Source organism: Heteronotia binoei, chromosome 8, assembly GCF_032191835.1.
Source record: "Heteronotia binoei isolate CCM8104 ecotype False Entrance Well chromosome 8, APGP_CSIRO_Hbin_v1, whole genome shotgun sequence".
Classification (NCBI taxonomy): domain Eukaryota; kingdom Metazoa; phylum Chordata; class Lepidosauria; order Squamata; family Gekkonidae; genus Heteronotia; species Heteronotia binoei.
In genome coordinates, this window is record NC_083230.1 from 5,155,227 (window position 1) to 5,182,352 (window position 27,126).

Below are 27,126 nucleotides of genomic sequence, written 5' to 3' on the forward strand. Positions count from 1 at the left end.
CAGAGATGGTGCGAGCCCTGCGGGACCTGAACCAATTCCGCAGGGCTTGCAAAACATTTCTTTTTCAGCTTGCTTTTAAGACAGAACCTGGCTAAACTGATTTGCAGCCATCTAGCCATCTTATGTATGATTATGACGTATAGTATTTTATAGCACCTATTTTATCTATTTTTAACTAATTTATTTATGTAATTGATTGTATTTAAAATTGTTGTTTATATTGTTTTATTTGAATCATGGAATTCCATGTCTGTGAGCCGCCCTGAGCCCGCCTTTGGCGGGGGAGGGCGGGATACAAAAATAAAGTTATTATTATTATTATTATTAATCAGTAGAGTGTAATGCTCTTCCAGGGACATAGCGAAGGAGGCGGTCCTGTAGATACGCCAGTCCCAGACTGCTCAAGACCTTAAAGATCATAGCCAAAACTTTGAATCTAACTTGGCACTCAACTGGAGACCAGTGTAGCTGGCGCAGCACAGGTAGAATATGTTCCATTTGTGGCATTCTTGTCAGGACTCAGACCACCGCATTCAGGACCTGTTAAGAGTTTCCGGGTCAAAGTCAAGGGTAGGCCAGCATAGAGCAAGTTACAGTAGTCTAACCTGGAGATGACTGTTGCATGGATTACTGTGGCTAGGTCCAAGTGAGGCAGGGGGGGAGCCAGTTGCTTGGCTTGGCATAAATGAAAAAAAATGCCACTTTAGCAGTGTGTGTGACCTGGGCCTCCATTGAGAGAGAGGCATCCAAGGTCACACCCAAGCTCTTGACGGTGTCATATGCTCAGGGCCTGTGCTAGGGTTTTTGGTGCCCTAGGCAAGCTGCCCACTAGTGCCCCCCCCCCCGGAATATTAAAAAAAAACAGAATTGTAGGAAAAATGAAAAAATGTGATTTTTAATTTACAGTTTTTAATTTTAATTTTTAAAAAATGTGAGATTAAGCGATAAAAATTGTGGGAATACTACTTGATCCTTTCAGCTGGAGGTGCCAGGGACAAGACCTTCATGTGAGCATTTCTACTCGATCCTTTTAGCTGGAGGTGCCAGGGACAAGACCTTCATGTGACCATTTCTATTCGATCCTTTTAGCTGGAAGTGCCAGGGACAAGACTTTCATGTGACCATTTCTACTCGATCCTTTTAGCTAGAAGTGCCAGGGACAAGACTTTCATGTGACCATTTCTACTCGATCCTTTTAGCTGGAAGTGCCAGGGAGAAGACCTTCATGTGACCATTTCTACTTGATCCTTTTAGCTGGAGGTACCAGGGACAAGACCTTCATGTAACCATTTCTACTCGATCCTTTTAGCTGGAGGTGCCTGGGAGAAGACCTTCATGTGACCATTTCTACTTGATCCTTTTAGCTGGAGGTGCCAGGGAGAAGACCTTCATGTGACCATTTCTACTTGATCCTTTTAGCTGGAGGTGCCAGGGACAAGACCTTCATGTGAGCATTTCTACTCGATCCTTTTAACTGGAAGTGCCAGGGAGAAGACCTTCATGTGACCATTTCTACTTGATCCTTTTAGCTGGAGGTGCCAGGGAGAAGACCTTCATGTGACCATTTCTACTTGATCCTTTTAGCTGGAGGTGCCAGGGAGAAGACCTTCATGTGACCATTTCTACTTGATCCTTTTAGCTGGAGGTGCCAGGGACAAGACCTTCATGTGAGCATTTCTACTCGATCCTTTTAACTGGAGGTGCCAGGGACAAGACTTTGTGTATGCAAGAAAGATGCTCTACCACTGCGCTATGGCTCCCACCTCATGACTCTGTTAAAGTAGAGTAGGAAGGAGGAGTGGTAGCAGACAACTTCAACAGGAGCCAGTTTTAGAAACTCTAATTGGCTCTTCTTCAGCTTTTACAATTGGTTAATTTATTTCTGCTGGGCTCCGAGGAGCGCACTGCGCAGGTGCTGTCCGCTTTCGTGTTTCCCAGGTCTGTTACTGGGCAGCATCTGCACTCCATGGAGCCTGCTTTCCATTGGGGAAGGCAGGCTCCAAGGAGCACACAAGCTGCACGTGGGGAGAGGGGCCAGGTGGCATCCTAGGCAGCCACCCACTTGGCCTACTCCCACGCATCTGCTAAATCATATCATACCATAATTCATTTTTCAACTCTGTCTATAAATTTGAATGCTTTTCTCCCATTTCACTGTACCTGAAGAAGTTGTGTGTGCAACACACAAAACGTATACCTTGAATAAGACTTTGTTGGTCTTAAAGATGCTGCTGGACTCTTACTTTATTGCTTGAGGTGACCATCCACCACTCCTGCTATATCTTCGAAGACCTGAATGAGATGGTGGAGAACTGTGGCGGCAGGGGATACAACGTCAGACTTCAGGAGAGGCCTGCCATTGCTCCCCGTTGTCCTCCATTAGCAATTCCCTGCAAAGATCTCGGTTGCCAACTTTCTCAGTCGCCTACTTGAAAAATCTGTAGGAAGTTTTTACCTAAGAAGCATTTTAAAAACCCGCTTCCCCCCCCCCCCCCCTCTGCAATGCCACGCGGCACAACTGCCCGCCATCCCCAGCAAGCGCAGGCCGGCCAAGAAGGGCACAGCGAGCGCCGGATCCCGCTCTGCACTGCGGGGAGCCCCCCGGCCTCGCTCCAGGGCGCCCGGCCAGTCCGAGCGGCGCGGAGGTGAAGGACACACGGCGCGTCCAATAGGCAGGCTCGCCCGCCCAGTCCCAATGGCAGCAGCTGCCGCGCCGGAAGCAGAAGCGAGCAGAAGAAGAGCCGCGGGGGAGAGGAGAGAGAGGCTGCGATGCTGCTGCGCCTGAGCGAGCGCTTCGACCCGCGGAGGGATGCGGCGCCCTGGCTGGCGGGGACGGCCCTCGCCCCCCCCTCCTCCTCCTCTGCCGGCGCTGGTGAGGGCGGGGCCTGCCTCTGCTCCGGGGGTTGCTTTCTGCCCGCCCCATCCCGAGGCAGGCGAGGGGTGAAGGTCGGTTTGCAGAGCGGCAGCGGCTTTGCGCCCTGACATGAAGGGAGAGCCTGTGGCTGAGGGTCAGAGCTGCGGCTTGGCATGGTCTCTGCCTGGCACTTCCAGTTAAAAGCCTCCGGGATTGGAGAGCTGCTGCCAGTCAGGGTAGACGAGAGAGAAGTTGTGGCAAGACGCCTCGTTTGCATGCAAAAGACCCTGGCAAGGTTCAGTTGGCAGTGAGCGGTGTAAATATTGGAGAACTGGAGAGTTACTGCCTATCAGAGCAGGCTGTACTGAGCTTGATAAAAGTCAGTGATTTGATTCAAATATAGGCAGCTTCATGTGGAGTTTCTGAAACTGTGGCGTGTAATTTAGTTTTTGGTGAGGGAGCTATGCAAAAAAGACTTGTGAAGTGTGTATGTTATAACTTTGACTCTTGGGGTCAGTTGACTGTCGTATGTGATGTGAACTCTTGCCAAATATATATACAAATAACCAGCCTACATTTTCTGGCTCTTTGACAATTATTTGCATGCAGGTTTTGTAACAGTTAGGAGCCCTGTGGTGCAGAGTGTTAAAGCTGCAGTACTGCAGTCCTAAGCCTGCATTTTCTGGCTCTGACAATTATTTGCATGCAGGTTTTGTAACAGTTAGGAGCTGCATGGCGCAGAGTGTTAAAGCTGCAGTACTGCAGTCCTAAGCTCTGCTCACGACCTGAGTTCGATCCCTGGTGGAAGCTGGGTTTTCAGGTAGCCAGCTCAAGGTCAACTCAGCCTTCCATCCTTCCGAGGTCGGTAAAATGAGTACCCAGCTTGCTGGGGGGAAAGCGTAGATGACTGGGGAAGGCAATGGAAAACCACCCCGTAAAAAGTCTACCATAAAAACGTGAACGCAACATCACCCCAAAGTCAGAAAACAACTGGTGCTTGCACAGGGGACCTTTCCTTTCCTTTTGTAATAGTTATGAAAGTATAAATGATTTTGCAAATAACTATGTGAAATCTTCTGGCAAATAGCACTCACAAGGTTCCTGGTGGTTTTTTTTAATGATGTCAGGTAACTTAATGCAAAAACAAACAAAAATCCAAACAAAAACACCAAAAACCTCATTTGGGAAGAAAAATCTAACTGCAAAGCAATTATGTGTGTAAGCTATAAAGTTGTACAGTATGATTTGGAATATTAAAAAGGTGAATTACAAATAAAAGCCTGTTCTCCAAGTTTGTTAGCTGTATGCTACTAACTTTCTTTGATCAAGGTTTATTTGATCAAGCAGAGTGCTTTTTTTTAATACTTGTTAATCTGTGTTTGTGTCTCTGTGTTTTGTGTTGTTGGAAAAGTCAAAGACTTTGTCAATTAAGTGCCCCATCCATATGTTGGGGTTGAGTTTTTCTCCCAAGTTGCTGAAGGGTAAAGAAAATTGATCATTATTAAAGGACTGATTTATTATTAGAAAACCAATGCCACAAGCATTGCTGATCAGTGACATATAGTTTAGTACTGTAATTTGTTTCTGTTTTTGTTGAGTCAGTGTTTTAATTGTACTCATGATTGTTGGAATAGTAACTAATTTGGGCATGGCTTATTTTTTAGTCCTATTTCTGCTTATGTGCTTTTAAAATATTTGTGTTGTGTGGCCTTCAGATAATGTAGAAATTAAACTGACCTGACCTGTAAAGGCCTCTGTCAGGCAAATTAGCCAATTTCCTTTTGGTATCTTTGAGAATGAAAATGGCTTGATTTGGCTGGACATGTCCAACAACTATAATGAAAATGACTGACCAAACAGAGTCAACCAGAGTGTATGCCTGAATGGTAGATTGTGTATATTTGCTTATCTGATTCAGAATGTCATATTAAACATTAGTTTGAAAGCTGTGAATGATCCAGGTGTACATAATGTTTAACTTACTTGAAATGTGTTTTGGGTTTACTGTTACTGTAACAACATAAGTGAAACAAGGTAGCATTAGAATGCTAAAATGAAGTGAGAGCAAGAATTTTTTTACACATTGCCTTTCTATATGGTTATGTATACCATATTTTCCTGTGATTCAACACGTCCCTTACTCCCACTTCAACTGTCTCATATCAGAATTGTGGCCAGAGAATATTAGAATGCATTGTGACTCTAACTATGTAGCAAGCAGACGCTGATTAAAGTCAGAAGAGATCGCTTGGATTGCAGGCAGTTGTGAAATTTTGAACATAAGACCATAAGAGAAACCATGTTGGATCAGGCCATTGGCCCATCCAGTCTATTTAATATATATATAATTTTTTTGGTCACTGTGTGTGTGTACACACACACACACACATATACATATATATACACACTGTGGCTAATAGCCACTGATGGACCTCTGCTCCATATTTTTATCTAACCCCCTCTTGAAGCTGGCTATGCTTGTAGCCGCTACCACCTCCTGTGGCAGTGAATTCCACATGTTAATCACCCTTTGGGTGAAGAAGTACCTCCTTTTATCCGTTTTAACCCGACTGCTCAGCAATTTCATCAAATGCCCACGAGTTCTTGTATTGTGAGAAAGGGAGAAAAGTACTTCTCTCTCTACCCTCTCCATCCCATGCATAATCTTGTAAACCTCTATCATGTCACCCCACAGTCGACATTTCTCCAAGCTAAAGAGCCTCAAGCGTTTTATACTTTCTTCATAGGGAAAGTATTCCAACCCTTTAATCATTCTAGTTGTCCTTTTCTGGACTTTTCCTAATGCTATATCCTTTTTGAGGTGCGGTGACCAGAATTGCACACAGTATTCCAACTGAGACCACACCATTGATTTATACAGGGGCATTATGATACTGGCTGATTTTTTTCAATTCCCTTCCTAATCATTCCCAGCATGGCGTTGGCCTTTTTTATTGCCATCACACACTGTCTTGACATTTTCAGTGAGTTATCTACCACGACTCCAAGATCTCTCTCTTGGTCAGTCTCTGCCAGTTCACATCCCAACAACTTGTATTTGTAGCTGGGATTCTTGGCCCCAATGTGCATTACTTTGCACTTGGCCACATTGAACCTCATCTGCCACGTTGACGCCCGCTCACCCAGCCTCAACAGATCCCTTTGGAGTTCCTCACAATCCTCTCTGGTTCTCACCACCCTGAACAATTTAGTGTCATCTGCAAACTTGGCCACTTCACTGCTCACTCCCAACTCCAAATCATTCTTCTCTCTCTACCCTCTCCATCCCATGCATAATCTTGTAAACCTCTATCATGTCACCCCACAGTCGACATTTCTCCAAGCTAAAGAGCCTCAAGCGTTTTATACTTTCTTCATAGGGAAAGTATTCCAACCCTTTAATCATTCTAGTTGTCCTTTTCTGGACTTTTCCTAATGCTATATCCTTTTTGAGGTGCGGTGACCAGAATTGCACACAGTATTCCAACTGAGACCACACCATTGATTTATACAGGGGCATTATGATACTGGCTGATTTTTTTCAATTCCCTTCCTAATCATTCCCAGCATGGCGTTGGCCTTTTTTATTGCCATCACACACTGTCTTGACATTTTCAGTGAGTTATCTACCACGACTCCAAGATCTCTCTCTTGGTCAGTCTCTGCCAGTTCACATCCCAACAACTTGTATTTGTAGCTGGGATTCTTGGCCCCAATGTGCATTACTTTGCACTTGGCCACATTGAACCTCATCTGCCACGTTGACGCCCGCTCACCCAGCCTCAACAGATCCCTTTGGAGTTCCTCACAATCCTCTCTGGTTCTCACCACCCTGAACAATTTAGTGTCATCTGCAAACTTGGCCACTTCACTGCTCACTCCCAACTCCAAATCATTTATGAACAAGTTAAAGAGCATGGGACCCAGTACCGAGCCCTGCGGCACCCCACTGCTTACTGTCCTTTACTGCAAACACTGCCCATTTATACTCACTCTCTGCTTCCTATTAATTAGCCAGTTGCAAGAATTGTTCCACCTTGAGAGGTTAAATGATGAATAGGATGGATTCTTAGTACATCTTTATTAATGTTGTGTTTTAACAATTTATTGATAACATATGGTTACAAAACTTATCTTTTGTATGCTAACCCATATGATATTTCAACCCCCCCTCCCTCCAATATTTGACTTCCCCAAAGTTATAAATTTAAATTCAATACTAAAGGTACCGCTAACCAGTCAAAGTCCAGTACATCTTTATTAATGTTGAATCAAAGTTTGCTTGGGCCAGTCACACTCACTCAACCTAACCTACTTCACAGGCTGATAGTGAACAAATGGAGTTGGGAAGAACTGTGTTGTATGCCACTTTGGATCCTCATTGGGGGGAAAAAGAAGGCTATAAATACAGTGCCAGTCTCAAGCATAATTACTTTCTCTAAAGGTCACTGTCTGGTGTGTAACTCTCCTTAGACTTAGCAGGGATTTGCTCGATGACTCACCTTGGAGGCTTAACATTTCTGTTTCTACCCTGACTGCTAAAAGTCATTGCTAGTTTGCTGGAGAGGAGGTTGGGGACTTGTTATGGCAGATTGCTGTCACATCGGGAAGTGGGAGGTGGTTTGGTAATTGTTGTAAACAATTTTTCCATTGTCACCCGGCCAACTTCCCTCTTTATTTCCTTACTACTTGAACAACAGTTAAAAATGACAGTTGCTATGACTTTGCAGTCTGTTGATACCTTCTTGATGTACTTTTTATTTCAGACCCTCTTAAAACTATATTTATTGTCTATATTAGCCCAAAGTAGTTTATGATATATTAACACTTATTGTTTCAGACAACTTTTGGGAGAGTTTAGAGACCCTGCATACAGTAAACATTGAAAGAAATGGAAATATTATTTATACTTGGAAGGTAAGTCTACTTTTTTTCACTTCAGAGATTGGTCATGATGCTGTGCATACTTACTGTGAAGGGAATTCAGCAGGGCATTGGATTTCAAGTCTGGGAGTCATATCAAAGAAGTGTGTGCATCCCTTTATTAATGTCAAGAAGAAGATTCTTGCCATTGATTTATGCCATTAATGTTATAATAGCCAGTTGCCAATGTTGCTTATTTATACTGCAATTGTGAAATCTGCACTCCATATAACACATGTATTGCATAGATGCCTTTTACATTTTAGCCTTTATAATGCATTTGCTCAATAGCTATGCTTTGCCTTCCTCTGTATTGTTCATTATTTTGTCCATGTAATTTTAGAGTGAACTGGAATGTGCTCAAAGGCCATTGGTCTTGAAATGCAGGTGGTTATCTGAGAGCTGTACACCTGGAGCTTTATTCTCACAGCAAGACACTGAGTGACTATGGGCGGACTGACCATATAATAATTCAAATGCTTCTTGACACTGCTTTTGCACCCTGAAGTATTGATGTCATTACCGGTCATCAGTAAAGGTAGTCCCCTGTACAAGCACTGGGTTGTTACCAACCCAGCTCATTTTACCGACCTCGGAAGGATGGAAGGCTGAGTCAACCTTGAGCTGGCTACTTAAACCCAACTTCTTCTGGAATCGAACTTGGGTTGTGAGCAGAGCTTGGACTGCAGTACTGCAGCTTACCACTCTGTGCCATGGTGCTCCTCATTAACAGTCATACCTAGAGTATAAGTGTCTGGCCTTATCCTGTGAGGTCAGTTCTAACAAAGAATGTCTTGCTGTAAACATGTATCTTTTCAATAAAATCCTTATTTGATTCAAATCAAAGAGGCTGAGTTGATGAGAAGTGCACAGGACCTGACAATCCAACAATTTAAATTTGGATTGAAGATGGAATATCTCTTTTAATTAAAATGTTAGAATTTTATTTCTTTGATAGCAAGGAGTTTACAAAATATTGATGTTCAGATACTGTGTGCAATATTTAGTTGATCTGGCATCCAACCAAACATTTAGCGGAGTTTATGTCTTGCTCAGTTTTATTACTTATATAAATTGCATTCCCCCCATCAAAAGGCACTTGATATAGCATATAATGTACCATAAAACACTGCTAAGAAGACTCAGCTAGATTTTTAAAAAGACTTGAAACAAAAAGCATCTGTTAGTCAGCCACCCAGCTGGAAATGCCTTTTGGAACAGGATGATGGAGGTCACAGCAACAGGCACTTCATGCTTTGCTGGGCAAGGCATAATCTCCACAATGGAAAGGGCACAGCCCTGAGTCCTCACTTTAGAAAAAGGCAGGATACATAATAAAGTCTCCCCTCTTGTCTCAGGAAATATGGAAACACGTACATAAGGAGATGTGCTCTGAATTGTACATGCCCCCAAGGCTCTAAACTTGACCGGGGTCAGAAATTAATGGATGAGATAGGGGAATGACCAGGTACCTGACAGACTGGCACTCTGTGTGAGGGTCAGGAGGGCTGCTAAAGGCACAGTGTAGAGAAATATTGTCAAGCCTATAAAAGTCACATTATGGATGGTATTGAGAGAGAGAGAGTTAAGTATTCAAAAGTTTTGTATAATTCTGCATTTATTCAACCAATTTCCTTTGCAGGGTATTTGGGGACACACCAGTGTTGGATTGTATGATCCCAACAGTAAAACAAATGAGGTAAGCCTAAAGAGCATTTATGTTGAGTAGAGAGCTAGAGACTAGAAAGTCTTCAGTGTTTCCTAAATCAAGCTGTTTAATGTTTATGAAGGCTTTCAAAAGTGAGTTTTTCTTGTTTCCCACCAAGTCATTTATGAACTGCGCAATTACTGCCCTAAAGTCATCAAACTTAACTTTAAAGCTAGAAACAATCCTCTATAAACCTTTAGTAGTAGGCTTCCACTGGTAAAACCCATCTCAGTAATTTTTGGTAGATTTTCGGTTTTATCCAAGCTCCTGGAATAAATGGATTACCATAGCAGGTGATTTTTAAAGTAAGGGTGACCTTCTAGTCTCTGGTACCATAAATACGAATGCCAACCCAGAGTGAGATCATGTCCTTTAAGAGATAACTGTCTTCTATCATTCAGTAAAGCCCAGTCTCTCACCCAAGACAGCACATAAGCTCTGTAGCAGTGATGGTGAACCTTTTAGAGACCTTTTAAACTGCAACCCAAAACCCACTTATTTATCACAAAGTGCCAACACGGCAATTTAACCTGAATACTGAGGTTTTAGTTTACAAAAAACAACTCATAGTGAAATTAACAAACTGAAAGAACACTTGGTCTGGATAGCATTTGCTTAGGAAAGAAAGTTGCTTTTTTTCCACCTCTCTCCCTCCCCACCTATTTTCCTTCCTTCCTTCCTTCCTTTTTTCCTTCCTTCCTTCCTTCTCTCAGACATCTGACATTTGTGTCTGGTGCCTCTCACACATCTGACATTTATTCTATGTGGCTCTTACGTTAAGCATGTTTGGCCACCCCTGTCCTACTGGATCCCATCTAACCCCCTCCCTAAAACTGCAGGAACACCTGCAAGGAATTTTCCTCTGTGTGTTGTGCTTGGGGGCTCCATTGTGATTCATGTCAGAATTCCAAAGGTGCCCACGAGCTCAGAAAGGCTGGAGTGCCCTGTTGTCTCTCTGAAGGAGGCCCAGTTAGGGTTGCCAGGTTTGAGTTGAGAAATACCTGGAGATTTGGGGGAAGAAGCCTGAGTTTGGGGAGAGAAGGAGCTTCAATTAGATATTACTCCAGAGTCTCGTGCGTGGGGGGGTGGGTGAGGGAGCATATGTGCCCACAGAGAGGGCTCCGAGTGTCGCCTCTGGCACCTGTGCCATAGGTTCACTACCACTGCTCTATAGTATAACTGCCAATCTGGAAGGCCCAGACATGCTCTGTCTTTTGAATCTTGTAGTGCTTTAAGTTTAATTTTTGGTTTTTTCTTCTGCCAAATATACGCAGAGACCGCCGTATTCAGCTCTTGGAAATAAAGTATTAGGTAATAATACTGGAATAGATTGAAATAAAAATACCAATCTCGGCAGGATAGTCATTTTTATTGAAGCAATTCTTCCCATTAAAGATATATTCAAGTCGTTCCACTTTTCCAAATCTTTTTTGATCTCCTTAAGTAACTTATCATAATTATCTATCTTTAAATTATTGCATTTATTTGTAATATAGATCTCCAAGTATTTCACTTTCTTTTCATAGGAAAACCCTGACTTTTGTTGGAAAAGATGGGTCTGCTCTGTTGTCATATTTTTAGCCAAAAATTTCATTTTTGCATAATTTATTTTCAATCCTTCCCAAAGGCCGAACTGGTTAATCTTATTCATCAAGTAATCAATAGAGTCCAATGGTGGTTCTAATATAAAAACCAAGTAATTTGCGAAAGCTCTCAATTTATGCTGTTGTCCTTTAATCAATGTGCCCTTAATGTTTGGGTCTTCTCTAATTTGATTGTTCAATACTTGCAAACAGAGAATAAAAAGTAGCGGTAATAGAGAACAACCTTGTCTAGTCCCCTTCTGAATAGTAATTGATTCTGACAATTCACCATTTACCATAACCGTCGCATTTTGGGAAGAGTGTATAGATTGTATCATCTTTAAGAAGTCCTTGCCACACTCTATAATGTTCAATTGTTGTAACATAAACTGCCAGTTCACATTCTTGAAGGCCTTTTCTGCATCTAAGCAAAGTAATGCTAATTGTTTTTCTGGATGACTTTCATAGTACTCCAATATATTACAAATTGCTCTAACATTGCCCTTCAAGTATCTCTGGAGGAAATCCTGCCTGATCTTGGTGTATAATATCCAATAGAACATTCTTCAAACATTGTGCCAAAATTGAAGCGAAAATCTTATAATCCACATTTAAAAGAGAGATTGGTCTGTAATTTTTTATATTTTTCAAATCTATCCCTTCTTTTGGTATCAAAGATATAATAGTTTCTTGCCCTGAAAGAGGTATCTTAGTCTCTTTACGAATCATGTCATAAGATACTTAAATGGAATCAAGAGACTGTCTTCAAAGGCTTTATAGAATTCAGCAGGGTGACCATCTGGTCCTGGAGATTTACCCTTTTTTTGCAATGCTATCGCCTCTCCCATTTCTTTTATCGTTATAGGTTCATTTAAATTTTTCGTTGATCTTCTGTGAAGTTATTGAGTTTATTCTGCTTAAGATAGTCTTCTAGCTCAGGGGTGGCCAATGGTAGATCTTCAGATGTTTTTTGCCTACAACTTCCATCAGCCCCAGCCAGCATGGCCAATGGCTGGGGCTGATGGGAGTTGTAGGCAAATAACATCTGGAGAGCTACCATTGGTCGCTCTTCCTTCGGCACCTGTTTAGTATCATATAAATTTTTATAAAATTGTTCCACAATTTGATGTATCTCCTGTCTTTTAAATTTCTCTATATTATTTTCATCTTTCAGCACTGTGATGGTTCTCTTGGCATTTTCTTTTCTCAGTCTATATGCTAGCCATCTTCCTGGCTTGTTAGCAAATTCAAAATAATTTTGTCTGGCAAATTTTAATTTCTTTTTTACTTCTTCTGCCAATATCAAATTGAGTTGATGTTGCAACTTTTTTGTTTTATTCTGAAATTCCAATTTTGTAGGTTGTAATTTAAGATTTTTTTCTGCTGTTTCTGTTTGGATCATTAAATTTTGATAAGTTTCCGCTCTTTCATCCTTCATCCTTCTTTCTCTTGGCATTAAACCTAATTGCCAACCCCCTAAAGAAGGCTTTGGCCATATCCCATGCAACTTGCATCTTTACATCTTGAGTTGTGTTTTGTTTAAAGAATAACTCAATTTCTACTTTGGTTTCCTTTACAAAGTCCTTGTCTTTCAAAATCTGGGTATTTAATAGCCATCTTCTTCTCATTTGAGTTTCTTTTAATTTTATGGTTACCGGATTGTGGTCTGATATAACTCTCGGGTGAATCTCAGTCTCTGATAATTCCTTCATCAGACCGGCAGACGACCAGCACAATTCTCGACCAAGATTGATGTCTTCATGAATAAAATGTAAAATTTCTTGAATTTGGAAATCTTATTCTCCATGCATCTATTAAATTAAGTTCTTCAGCTAGTTTAAAAAAGCTTATTGGTAGTTGTAAACCTTTGACTTGAATATGTTTGGGTGCCTTCTTATCCAGTTGTCTGTCAAAAACTTCATTAAAGTCTCCTATTAAACAATAGTCAGCGTAATCAAGATTTGTTAACTTAAGATGCAAGTCTTTAAAGAATTTATCCTGATGATCATTCGGTGCATAAATATTTGCCAAAAGAATCTTTCTGCTTTCAGTAGTGATTTCGACTAGTAAAATTCTTCCATCTTCTGATGCAAACACCAATTGAGGGCTAAGTTTGTCATTCACAAATGTTGCTAGGCCTCTCTTTTTTTTATTGAGGTCAGAAGCCAAGAATACCAATTTTTTTATTTCTTAATAAATGCTGATCCTTTGGTAGTATGTGGGTTTCTTGGAAACAAATTACATCTGCTTTAAATCTAGATAAATAATTGAAAGTCTTTCTCCTTTTTATAGGAGAATTGAGTTCGTTGACGTTAATCGAAACTATTATGGATTTTTCTTATCACTATCTTTTAAAATCTTCTTTATTTTGAGATCGCATTGAATATTTCTTTGTTCCATCTTGCTGTTCCTCCTCTGAAGATTCCTCATCATCACCATTCTTCTTTTTCTTATTTTCTTTCTCTCCAAATTTCTCCAAGAAGTTTTCAGCCTTAAAAATTGAATTAATCCTATATCTTTTGTCTTCATATGTAAAGAGCAGGCCTTCTGGTGATGTATATGGAATTTCTCTTTCTCTTAAGTAGGTTGTCAGTGCATTATATTCTCTTCTCTTCTGTCTAACTAGCCATGGCACCTCCTTCAAAATTCTCACATCTGCTCCTGCTATTGTCACTGACTTGTCCCTTGTTTCAAAATAGTATCTCTGATTCTCTTTTTTGTGAACTTCACAAGTATCTCCCTGGGAAATTCTTTCTTTCAGGTAAAACTTGATGTAACACGATAAACTTGATCAATCTCTTATTCAGTTTTTAATGGTGCAACCTGTAAGATTTCTGCCAAGGCTTCACGTAATGTTTTATGCAAGTCTTCAGACTTCTCTTCTGCTGCATTTTGAAATCTCCACAAATATATTTTGTAACAAGTTGATTAACTATTGTAGAGGCAGAACATTGATTAAGTTGGTAGTTAATGACATATCAAACAAAGGAAAGGAAAAATAAGTTTTTTTTTTCATTTCTACCTGGAGGTATTAGAGACCAATGTTAAATCCAGATTTTTTAGATCATGCCTCAACCACAAGCCTCTTAGTAAATATGCTAACATTGAGACTCCAATCAGCTAGAGTATTCACTTAAGTAGAGGAAAAAACATCATAAAAACACAACAGATCATGAATTCAGGGCTCACTATTTAAGTAGTAAACTCTATCTAATGTCAGTAGCAGTAGAGACTATATAGAAACAGCGAGCCAAGAGAGAGAAAAAAAAGGGACGGAGCAGAAGCCTTGCTGCTGTCAAAGCTGAAGTCGGTGCTCTGTCGTCAAAGCCTCTTCCGATCCCCCTGCGCGTTGGTGTGCTGGCTAGTTGTAGACGCGAAGGTGCTCCCGGCCAATCTCCCGTCAGTTGGAGTCATTAAGCGATCCACAGACCAGGAACAGTGACAACGAGCAGTAAAGAGTTAAGAGAAGAGGTGTTCATGCAGCTCCATTTGTATCAGGCGTTTGGTCTCTCGGCGCCGGAAACAGCTTCCACAGGTCTGCCTTCTCTTCCGGAGTGAGTGTGAGCGATAAGGCGGCCATTAATTCGATCCCTGACTGCGCATCGTGAGCTCCATGTAGGACGCCATTTTTATAAAGCAAAATCTCAGATGTTGGACTCCACTGGAATCTCAAGTTGTTTATGTGTAGTTTATGCGTAATAATCCTCAGATTGCGTCTTTTTTCCAGCGCTTCAGGAGATAAGTCCAGAAGAAAGAGCACTTTTTTCCCATTGTACATTAAGTCATCACTCTGTCTTGCCTTTTGTAAGATCATTTCTTTGATTCTGGGATTTGAAAATTGTACCAGGATGTCTCTATTAAAGTTGCTTCGCAACAATTTCCTAGATCCCAGCCTCTGTACTCTTACAATGTTGTTTGCCATATTTCCTTGGAACGAGAGCTTTTCTTGTAGCCAGCCCGCTATGAGAAGTAACAGATCACTTTTTTCTTCAGCCCCCTCATCAATCCCACGTAGCTTCAGGTTCAAAGATCTCCATTTATTCTCCAAGATTAATATTCTGTCCTGAAGCTTGTTTTCATTACTTTTGATGTTGACAAGCTCCGTTTTGGTGGACAACCCCAGCTCCGCTGATTGTTCCGCTATTTTGGCGGTAGTGGCCAAGTCTTCAGTTAGTTCTTCCATCTGAGCTTTTAAAGGGCTGATATGCTCAGCTATAGTGTCTTTGAAGTATTTATGGATATCAAGTCGTAGGAGATCAAGGTCTCTACGACTAATTGGGCCATCTTCTTTACAAACGGGAGTCACTGGGGAAATAGGCTGGTTGGAAGGAGCGGGAGCAGGGCTGAGCGCCATTTTGCACGCGGTTGGGGAGCAGAAGTCTGGGCCACTGACCTTGTTTGGATTTTCTGGTGAGAAGTAGTCGGAAACTGCAACTTTTTTTTCCCAAAGTTTGCTTCTTTCTTTGTCGCACCGTTTTCCCTTTTGATTTAGTTGTCATTGGAGTTTGTAGAGTCTTTCAATTTGTTGAAAGGGGAAGGAGGTATATGGAGCTCGTTTATTTCGCATCTGCCATTGCCTCGCGACGCTCCGCCCCCACCTTGAAATCTCAACATATATGCTACTCTGTCCATTTCCAATTGAAGAAATCTGCTATCAAAAGTTTTTTGGTTTTTTTTCAAGCTGTTCCACCTTTTGAGCATTAACCATAACTTGAGCATCTAAGGCCTTTAAAGCCTTATTAGTCTCCACTGCCTGCTTTCTATTCTCTTGGAGTTCTTGCTTAACTTCAACCATTTGTTCTCCTGTATTGTCTACCTTGTCAGTCAGTTGTGCTATTGCTGTCAAAAGAGCATTTTGTATTTCTTTCATATCCTCCTGCATGTTTGAGATACTAAACTTCACAGTGGGCAGACTAGGAGATGAAGTAGTGGATCTAACGTCTCTTTTCCTTTGCGTTTCTATGAAGACAGCAGCCATCTCCACTATTAATTTTCTATGCAATGTTACCAATCAACCATAAAGCTTTGAGTATTTACCAGCTTATTATGAAGCAGGATGTATTAGCTTTTATCAAGCCCCACAGAAAGAAAACAAAATCAGTGTTTTCAATAATCATCAAATTGTTTGGGAACACAACGTTCCAGCAAACATCCACAAATCCAGCAAAACCCAAATAGAGATAACAAATACAATAAGCAATACTGTTTTACAAGGGTATCAATTTAAATTTAACACAGAGATCTGAATAACCAGATCTCCCATACTGTATTTTGTGGAAATCACACTTATCAACTTAAAAAATTAAAAAATTGTCAAGCAAAGTTGATCGTTATGTATACTCTATCAGTTCAACCTAAAAGTTAGTTAACAAGACCTTATTTTAGCAGTGATCTTCCTCCAGCAAATACTTCCAAGAGTCACGTCTTAGTCCAAAATTGTGGAATCTCTCTACATAGCACTCTGTCATCCACTGTAATCCACTATAATCCAATTCCCAATTGTGAATTAAAACCAAAAAAGAGAAAGTTCCAAAAGGGAAAAAAATATATTTATAATCCACCACCATATTTGTAATCCATCCAGAGGTTCTGTAGTCTGCTAATATGTTTATAATCCACCATGAAGTTTTATAATCCACCAAGAAATTTGTAATCCAACAAAAAAGCTTTGTAATCCACTGTGTTTAGATGAACCAAAAATAAAACTGTCAGCCACCAAATCAGCAGGTATGCAGCCACCTTCACGGATGTCAGTGCCACATTCACCCGCATACTTAGGTTAGCTTGAGGCAAAACATCAATACAGAGTTCACCAAACCCTTTAGGACCAATGAAGTTTTATTCAAGATGTTTCCTAAGTTCCAAGCCCTAAATTCCACTTTCTGTCAGCAGCAACACCAGCAAGCCAGTACATCACAGACTGATTCCACTCTTTCAACACTTAGAGGGTTAAGAGGGTCTTTGCTAGCTCTCTAATTCCCAGTTCAAATAGAAATAAAATAGAGCTGATGTAAGAACAGATTATTTCCAGGATGAACAGTAGATTTTAAAAAAGAAAAACCTTAACAGTTGGAATGTCAGTGAGAAGCCTTGAAGTGAAAGGAGAGGGAGTTGGGCAATTGCCACCCCCTCCTTTTAAGTTCCACGCTTCTGTCCAGACTTCCAGCCTGCAAGTTCTAACACTTCAATAATTAAAAATAAATCAGAGGAACTTACAGCAAGGTATTTTAGCCTTGATTTCAGAAAGGTCCATGCAGTAGCGCTTGATATAGAAAGGGGAAGAAGCCGGTAGTCATCTCTAGTGCCATTTAAAAATGGCGATCTCTGCAGTGGAGCTTTACGGTGACAGCGGCTCTGGGAATCGACCACTGCCAAATTCCTGAGCCTGCCGTCAAGCCACCTGCCTTCCAAGACCCTCCCTGGGTCTTGGAGTCAGGTCCCGCAGCTGGAAGACCCCACAGCTGCTGGATTGTAGAGTGGCCATCGGGAGCAAGTCCATGGCCACTCTAAATGTTGAGTCACCAAAACCGGAAGCCGCAAGGGGAAGATAATCTGTGAAGGGGTCTTAGTTGGTCTAGCATGATAGGTTAGCGATCTGTATTGTTTCTGTTGTAGTAAAGAAGAACTTTATTCTCTGTGAATGAATAAGGATGCTAGTTTGAAAGGAGGATTGGGATAGTGCTTCTAATTTTAACTGGCGTTGTGGAGGCTAAAGTGTCTGCATAATGCAAAGGGAAATAATTAAAGTGGAAGTCTGTATTTTCAATCTTTTGAAATGCTACTGTTTTTAAGCATTATGTAATATGTGTTTTAACCCAAGGTATCTTTCAACAGCACCTATATACTTTTGAAAAAGATCTGTATGTGATCAGCTGTTCAGTCAACAATGAAAAGACATTGCTTGGTAAGTTCAATTTCCTTTCCCATTAGAAATTCTCTTGTATAATTATGAAGACTTTGGGATTCTTGATTGCTTGTGCTCACTAGTTCTCCTTGTAACTGTCACTGTACTATACATGATTCTGTTTTGAAGACGTACTCTGTGTTCTTAAAACATGAATGGACAATTTCAGATTTGTATGTAGTGCCCTGTATTGTTCACCCCCCTTCAGTAAGATTTGTGTGCTTTAATACTTGACCCAGGGTAGATGTCATGAAGTCACAGCTGACGTCTGGTGACCTTGGAGGGTTTTTATGGAAAGAGGTGTTCAGAGGTGGTTTGCCATTGCTTGCCTGTATGTTGTGACCCTGAACTTCCATGATGATCCTGTTCAAATACTGATGAGGGCCAACCGTGCTTAGTTTCTGAGATCTGATGAGATCATGCTAGCATGGGCTATCCAAATCAGGGGGTTAATATTTACTGTAGCAAATTTAAATATGTGTGTTTTGGTTTTTTTTTTTAACCAATTAGCTGTCAGTTTTCTTCAGTCAACAAAAGAAGTAAGAGCAGATCTGCTAATTCAACCAGGTACTTAAAACATGAAGATTATCTTCTTGTGTATTGTTGGACATAACCTCCAATAAGACTATTATTGCCCTAATTATGCTTTTTTAAATCACAGTGTCGAAATGTCTGACGTTACTCATTGAAATTTGTCCAGTTAATAACGTGAAAGTTTTAAAGGCTGTGGATAGCTGCATCAGAGTGCAAGTAAGCAAGCTGAATGATCTAAACTTGATAAGGAGAAATTATAAGGGATTTAGCTACTAGGGATGGGCATGAGCCAGGAAAATGAGGTTTGGGTTTCAGTTCATGGCTCAGCATGAACCGAGCCAAGAGGCCCACTTACGAGCTTATATGGTTGGCAAGGGTTGGGGCCCTGCAAACCTCATTGAAAGGGACTGCAGTCCCTTTAAACAGGGGTACAGAAAGCCCCAAAAACAGATGAGTGGTGGTTTGATGTTTTGGGCTGTCTTGTGCAGTCCCTTTGAAGTTTGAAGGGATTGCAAAACAGCATGGAAAATAACTGTATGGTGGGGAGGTGCTTCTGCAGTCCCTTTAAACTTCAGAAGGACTGCAGAAGAAAGCCCAAAAAACAGTGGCCAGCAGGAGGGGGGAAGGGCCAGCAGAAAGGGAGACAGGATCATCAGGGAAGAGACGTCCCACCTCCCTTTCTCTTGGCCACACAGCTAGGAGAAAGGGGGGAATTTATTTTCCACTCCCTTCCGCCTTTCTCCTGGCCATGGCAAGTGGTGGCCAGGAGAAAGTGGTGGGGGGGATATCCTGGATAAAGCTAATTTCCTTGCCGGTGGGGAGAGCCTTCTCTCGGTGGACCCAGCTGTCTTGGGCTCACTCATGCAGTCCATTTAAAGGGGTATACTAGGGAGGCAGCTGAGCCACCTCCCTGATGCAGCCCCTTTAAATGGGCTGCTTAAGTAAGGCCAAGACAGCTGGGCCTGTGTGGAGAAGGCTCTCTGCTCTGGCTCAGCTGCCTTTGGTACCCTGGAAAAGCCCCTGGAAAAGCCAGGTGCAGCCCGGTTTAAAGAGCCTGCAGGACAGAGCCCAAGACAGCTGAGCTGGTGGAGAGAGCTCTCCCTGCTGTTTCAGCTGTGGACTCCCCCATGCAGCCTGGTTTAAAGGAGCTGCAGGAGGGAGCCCAAGACCACTGAACTGGCAAGGAAAGCTCTCTGCACCAGGGAGCCTGGAGCTGGGCCAGTGGGGAGAGCTCTGCATGCTGACTCTGCTGTCTTGGGCTCCCTCTTGCAGCCCTTTTAGACTGGGCTGCATGTGGGAGCCCACAGCTGAGGCAGCCAGAAAAGTTCTTTCTCTCCCTGCCATTTAAACTCTGCTTCCTGCTTCCTGTGAGAAGCTCAAAGCAGGGTGTAATGGCTCCAAGCCATTTACACCAAACAGCTGAGTGACGGGGAGCTCCCATCCCCTGAATTGTTTCTCATTCAGAGTTCTTCTGCGCTTCATGAAAGATCACAAACCACCAAACCACTTCCAAATTTTGGGGAAATTCATTGTGGTTCATCAGTTCACAAACTTTGGTTTGCAAATTCCGAACTGGTCAAAATTCATGATAAACTTTGGTTTGTCAGCTGGCTCATGCCCATCCCTATTAGTTACAGTTGTTCAGGTTTTGTTTCAAAATGCTTTGTTGTATGAAAATTTTGTGCTTTGATGTGTCATTAGACTACTACTTTTAACTATATAACAAGGAACTTACAACGTTCCATAGAAAACAGCATTGTTATTCTGACTGTTAGACTTATATAGTTGAGTGTTACCAGGTGAGCTTAATCAGCAAAGCTTTATGCTGCCCATTATCTTTTGACAAATTTCCTTTTACAGTTTCTGTATCCAGTTGCAGAAGCACATGCTTTTCCAGAGAGTTGTCTCTTACTCATTTCAGAAGATAAATGTAAGCGTATTTTTAAAGTTACATTTTAATGCCATTGTAAGCTTTTGAGTGCATGCACACTTCATCAGACAATGAAATGGGGGACAGTTTCATTTTGCATGCTTAATCACTGCCCGCCAGCTATATGTAACTCTGCTCACTGTCCCCCATTTCATTGTCTTATGAAGTGTACATGCGCTTGAAAGCTTACATTCTGAATAAAACTTTGTTGGTCTTAAAGGTGCTACTGGACTCCAACTTTGTTCTATTGCTTCAGTCCAACACAGCTGCCCATCTGGATCCATTTTAATGGCATATTTCACAAGCTGACTTCTAATACTTTTATTTTAGGTAGCTGAGAAGCACCTGGCTGCATGAGAGCCAGTTTGGTGTAGTGGTTAAGTGTGTGGACTCTCATCTGGGAGAACCAGGTTTGATTCCCCACTCCTCCACTTGCACCTGCTGGAATGGCCTTGGGTCAGCCATAGCTCTGGCAGAGGTTGTCCTTGAAAGGGCAGCTGCTGTGAAAGTCCTCTCAGCCCCACCCACCTTGCAGGGTGTTTGTTGTGGGGGAGGAAGATAAAGGAGATTGTGAGCTGCTCTGAGTGGAGGGTGGAATGTAAATCCAATGTTGTTGTCGTCGTCTTCTTAAACGAGTACACACACGCAGGGCAGATGGTATGCACCCAAGAATACTCAAATAACTCTAGAGCTTGCAGAAACTTTCTCCATCATCTTCCAGACCTCTTGGAGGATTGGAGATGTTCCACAAGACTGAAGGAGTGCAGATGCTATACCAGTTTTCTAAAAAGGGAAACGGATGACCCAGGAAACTACAGGCCAGTCAGTCTGGCCTTTGACCCAGGGAGTTCAGTTTAGTTTATTCATAGCCTAAGCCAGCATTTAAAACAGTAAAATCATACAAAATTAAAACTGAATGACTATAAAATTGTACATAAAAAAGCATAAAATACTGCTGAAAAACTACAAATATAACAGAACATGGCAGTTACAGCAAACAGATTGGCAAAGGTGTTTATCCATTTCCTGACTGAATTATTAGAGTTTTCCTTATTCTTGTGGCAAGCCAGTCAAATTTTGCTAATTTGTATGTAACCTCAAGGTTCTTATCATCAAGAAGATTCTTAAGGAGTTGCAGTTTTTGACTACTGGTAAAAGATATGGCCGTGGAAAATTGAAGTACTTTGCGATGATCATTATAAGTCTCACAGTCAAATATGACATGAGAAACCATTCACAAGCACTCTTTGGGTGTGATCTGTCAACCAGTTACAGATCCACCTAACAGTAACAGGATCCAAAGCACATCTTACCAACTTGTCAACAAGGACAGTATGTGGAACCTTATCAAAAGCCTTACTGAAGGCAAGATAAATGACGTCTACAGCATTCCCCTGATCCAGCAAGGTAGTCACTTTCTCAAAAAAAGAGATCAGATTAGTCTGACATGACTTGTTCTTGAGAAACCCAGGCTGGCTCTTAGTAATCACAGCCATCCTTTCTAAATGTTCCAGGACTGACTGACTGATGATTTATTCTTAAACTTTTCTAGGTATAGATGTCAAGCTGACGGGTCAGTAGTTACCTGGATCCTCCTTTTTCCCCTTCTTGAAGACGGGGACAACATTCGCCTGCCTCCAGTCTTCCGGCACCTCTCCTGTAATTCAAGAATTCTCAAAAATAATAGCCAGAGGCTCAGAAATCACATCCGCAAGCTCTTTTAGAACCCTTGGATGCAGTTCATCTGGCCATGAGGACTTGGTTTCATTCAAAGAAACTAGGTGTTTATGTACTACCCCTATGCTGATCCTAGGTTGGAACTTCATACCCTCATTATATGTTCTGTTTTTGCCATGTTGAGCACCGTTTCCCTCAGAAGAGAAGACTGAGGAAAAGTTGGAATTGAGCAGTTCCGGCCTCTCTTCATTACCTGTTACAATTTCACTTTCCTGCCCTTGCAACTGGCCTACCATGTCCTTGTTCTTTTTCTTACTCTGAACATTAACCCTCCCCCCCCCTTTTTGTTGTTTTTAGCATCGTTGGCCAGCCTAAGCTGATATTGAGCTTTCCTAACTTTTTCTCTACAAGCACTGGTGATTTGTTTATATTCATCCGTGGTTATAAGGCCCTCCTTCCAGTTCCTAAAGGAGTCTTTTTTATTTCTCAAGTCTTTAGAGAGCTGTTTAAGGGAGCCACCTCAGCTTCGTTAGGCTTTTTCCATTTTCTCTTCTCATAGGAATCATCTGTGATTGCACTTTCAATATTTCGTTTTTAAGAAATTCCCACGCCTCTTGAACCCCTTTCTTCCTAAGTATTTCTGACCATGGGATTTTACCCAGCATAGTTCTAAGTTTATCAAAGTTCGCCTTTCTGAAGTCCAACCTATAAGTCTGACTACGTATAACTTTTCCCTTCCCTAAGACTGTAAATTCCAAAATCACATGGCCACTACTGCCCAGGGTGCCCACTATTTCCACTTCTTCAATCAATTCTTCCTTGTTGGTGAGAATCAAATCCAAGATAGCAGATCCCCTTGTTTCCTTCTTCACTTTTGGGAAAAGGAAGTTGTCAGCAACTATTTGACCTTTCATTTTTAGCAGAGTTGGACTTCCAACAGATGTCTGGGTAATTGAAAACTCCCATGATCACTGTGTCCCTTCTCTTGGAGAACTTTGCAATCTGTTCATTGCAGCAGGGACAAAATCATTGCAGCAGGGACATAATCGTTCTTGGACTGGCACTTTTTTGTATCTCCCCTCCACCACCACTGAAGGGAGAACGTCCCACCTCATTAGAGTAGACGTTCTCCTATATTCCTTATTTGTTAAGGTAGGGCATCAGTACGTAGGTATAGGTAGGACTTCTAATACTTCCTAGACTATTAGAAAGGGTGGAGGTATATGCATCTCCTGTCCCATCTAGAACTCAGAGCTTTTTAATGATTATATATAGTTCCTATACAGCCTTTTCTGCCTGGAGTTTTACAGCTGATCACTACCTTGATGCTTGTGGGGGGGGGGGCACAGTGGGAGGGCTTCTAGTGACTTGGCCCCACTGATGGACCTCCTGATGGCACCTGGGTTTTTTTGGCCACTGTGTGACACAGAGTGTTGGACTGGATGGGCCATTGGCGTGATCCAACATGACTTCTTTTATGTTCTTTCCTGTGTGGTGTGATGATCCTGCAGACATATGAATCACTGGGTTCCAGTCCATATGCAGGAATTGTGTAGACAGCCAATTGTTTGTTTAAAAGTCAATGAAGTTTGATATGATGGTTCTGGATACAGCTACTTTGGTTAGGGGGATGGAGGAGTTCTTTTTTGGCATGTGGAAGCTTTTCTGTAATTTTTATCAAGCACCTGAAAACCGCAGTCAAACTAATTCTGCAGGAACACAAGGAGAAATTCTCTGTCCCCAAGCTTTTAACAGTAAATGCATGAGATTTCTCATTAGTCCTTTGCCTCACCATAAATGTTTTTTTTTGCCAGGTTGACTGTATTTAAAATATCACTTGGACAGCAATCCTGAACATTTGGCACTCCCTTCCAAACCTGCCATCTCCAGCTCATGAGGCCTTGGAATGCAGCATCCTTTCTGCACAGCTGCAGTTTTGCTAAATTTGTTATGCCTTGCCCACCTTGTACCATTTCATGCCAATACTGAATGCAAATATGGTAGTAAGGGGTTTGAAAATGAAGTGCTATTTTCTTAAAAGTGAAACAGGTCTTGAATGGTGTGAGCTTGTGAGTGAGAGAATTCTTAAGAAAAGATACCGACGTTGTTTTTGTATTTTACAGATGTTGAAAAACTTGACATCAAAGTTGTCAAAGAAGAACATGCATCAGTAAGAAATTCTGAAAATTTTCATTAATGTATTTGTTCAGGGCCAATAATACGGATGAAATGGAGATAAGGGCATAGATTTTTTTTTTGCATTAATTATTTTCTATAAAACATATTTTGTCCAGCTGAATTTTATAGAAAACCTATAGGTAATGTGGCTGGTAGAATATAATAAAAATTGGCATCTGAAAAATTGATCTAAGCCCAGAGCTCTGAGGCTTAGTTCATAGTGACCAGCAACTTAATGAGATTTACAGAGAGACTGTCTGAGGAAGTTACTTACAGTTCATTTCACCCTGGTCCTCCATACTGCCACCTCTATAAAACTACTGGTGGGATTTTTTAGTTTAATTGTGGAGGGTATATAGAACTCACTCCTGGCCATACTCCTGAAAACCTATACAAATGGAGTATTTTCTGATCAGGTCCCAAGTTATTTGATATTACCTCCCTTTTTCTAATTAGCATATTGTTTTCTTTTCCTGTTTTAGGTGATTGAAAATTTCAGCCACCTCCCAAAAGAGAAAATTGCTGATGATTTCATTTGGATCCAGTGGGATACACTAGAGCAAAGACTATTCTATATTGTCCCAAAGGTTGAAAATATTAAATATTCCTTTAATCAGTCAGTCAGTCAGTCAGTTTATTGCGGCTCTAGGCCAATCAACAACAACAACACAACTCATCAATAACAATACAGCACAACACCAGGCTAAAATATAACATAACAATATAAAACTATGTACAACCATCAAAATAGTAATAAAATTATCTGACGTAGGCAACACTTAACTAAGGGCATCTTCTTTCAAATACAAACAGCATTAAATTTCTTCCTGTCAAGGTCGGTAACATATAGAAACTTAGCAAGATCCAGAGAAAGTTGATCACTCCCATCCCCTAAGAGGAAGTAAATGACTTGGGCCTGATTTAAAGATTTAGCTAGCATTAGATGGTTCCGCAGAAGTCTGTACCTTGCCTCTGTATGGAAAAGACAGTTCAGAATGAGATGGGGAACCGTATCGACCTCCTCCAGGCCGCACGGACAGATCCTGTCTTCTAACGGGATCTTGTGGAAACGGCCCCTCAGTATTGCTGTTTTCATTCAGAACTGTAACTTAAACCAACTGAAATGTATATTGATTAATAAGAGACAGAAAGTATTTGTGGGGCTTCATAAAGTTTATCAGAGTTAGGCTTTTCATATCTTTTGTTCTGAAAGTTCTGGTCTAACTTTCAGTGCCTGGGGAAAAGAATGAGGTTACTAAGTGCAAACTTTTTATTAGGATCAACCAGAGTAACACAAAACAATGTGCAAATGTGCATATTGTCCAGAACTCTTCATCAGACTGGATGTTGTGATGGATTAAAAATAGAGTGATGGAGAAAAGACATTTCAGACCGTGATCTTAAGCCTGCATTTTTTGTGGAATAGTAGATAAACTGGGGGTGGGTTGGATTGATAGTAAGTTGCACCTTTTGTCAATTCCTAGAAGACCAACTGGAGGAAAGTGCGCCTTTCTGTTTTCTGAGAATTAACAAGCTGGAGGAAGATTATCTTTGAAGGGACTCTGCTTGTGAGCTTTTTGTGCTTATGCGGCCTAGGCAACATTACTTTGGTTCTCTGTTGAGTCTTTAACTAGTACATCACATAACATTAATCAAGATTTTTTTACTTTAATAACTGGATGTGTTTTCTCAGTTTTTAATTGGAGGCTGTCATTTTCCAACCTCATTCCCAGAAGACCAGATATGATACCAACTTCACTAGCACCACTATCTACATTCTACGCAGGAAGGGGCTTTAAGATCAGGGGCAAGAAACACCTCTGAATATGTTAGCATCCTGCCAAATGAAGAGCTCTGGGGAATTTGAAGCTTGTCCTCTGCCTTGGGCTGGTGTGGTTGGTTCTAGCGAGGAGGGATTGCATAGCTTTTGTAAATGGATTCTGCTTTGGACCAATGCTGCTGCTTCCACATTGTGATCATGGAAACAGTTTTTCTGTATTATTGAACTACATATTCCAGAAATCTGGACTTGTAGAGCTGAACCCTTCCATAGGTAAACCCTTCCATTAGTAATGTTTGAAAAAAGCTTATAAAACATCCTTTCAGCAGAAAAAGGAAATAAGACTCCAGAAAAAATATCTAATTATTTGCTGCACTGAGTGCATGGTAAGTTTTGTATGGTATCATTTAGTGCTTTGGTGTGTTTAAACCTAAATCTCCCTGGTCCACCAATAGATGTTGTGTGATACACTTTGTCTGGAGATTCTGGGGATTGAGCCTGGGACCCTTCATGCAGAGTGGATGCTCTACCCCTGAGCCAGAGTTCTTTCTTGGTTTTGCTGCACCTCACCAGTGCTGTGCAAAGGAGGCTATGCAGAACAGGCAGGGAAAGGCAGGCCCACTGCAGAACATTCTAGGCTTCTGAGCCCATAGCAGCATCTTGGTGGTTTCAAGGGAAAGTGAGCGGCTAATAGAGGGTTTGCCTCACAGGAAAGCAAGTTTCTTTGTTGAACAGAGTGCTTCAAAACCAGACTTCACAGTTTGATTTGTAGTTTGCTAGCTTTCTAAAAACAATAAATCTAGAACCAATTGATACGTTTTAATGTGACTTCTGTTTTGTTCTGATCTTTGCTATCCACTGTTGCTAAATTCCAACAGACAGAAACTTGTGCAAGTCCTCAAACTCCTGAGTGATTGAAATCCTGCTGCAAAATAAAGACAGCAGTGTAGAAACAAAAGGCACACAACTTCTGTACTTACTTGAAAGGAAGATGACCCTGGAGTGTAGCACAACTCCCTTCCAAAAATTTTATATATGACAAATTTTAATTACTG

At 41.4% G+C, this 27,126-nt stretch overlaps 1 protein-coding gene across 1 annotated transcript in view; it reads left to right on the plus strand.

Annotated features, from left to right (window-relative positions):
* The first annotated feature begins 2,769 nt into the window (after nt 1-2,769).
* Nucleotides 2,770-27,126, plus strand: part of GSAP (gamma-secretase activating protein) — a 113,486-nt gene continuing 89,129 nt past the window's right edge. The window contains 9 exon segments of the mRNA XM_060246070.1: nt 2,770-2,946; nt 7,655-7,771; nt 9,420-9,476; nt 17,903-17,972; nt 18,483-18,539; nt 18,634-18,722; nt 20,367-20,436; nt 24,237-24,283; nt 24,774-24,878. Coding sequence (XP_060102053.1) covers nt 2,770-2,946; nt 7,655-7,771; nt 9,420-9,476; nt 17,903-17,972; nt 18,483-18,539; nt 18,634-18,722; nt 20,367-20,436; nt 24,237-24,283; nt 24,774-24,878 — 789 coding nt within the window.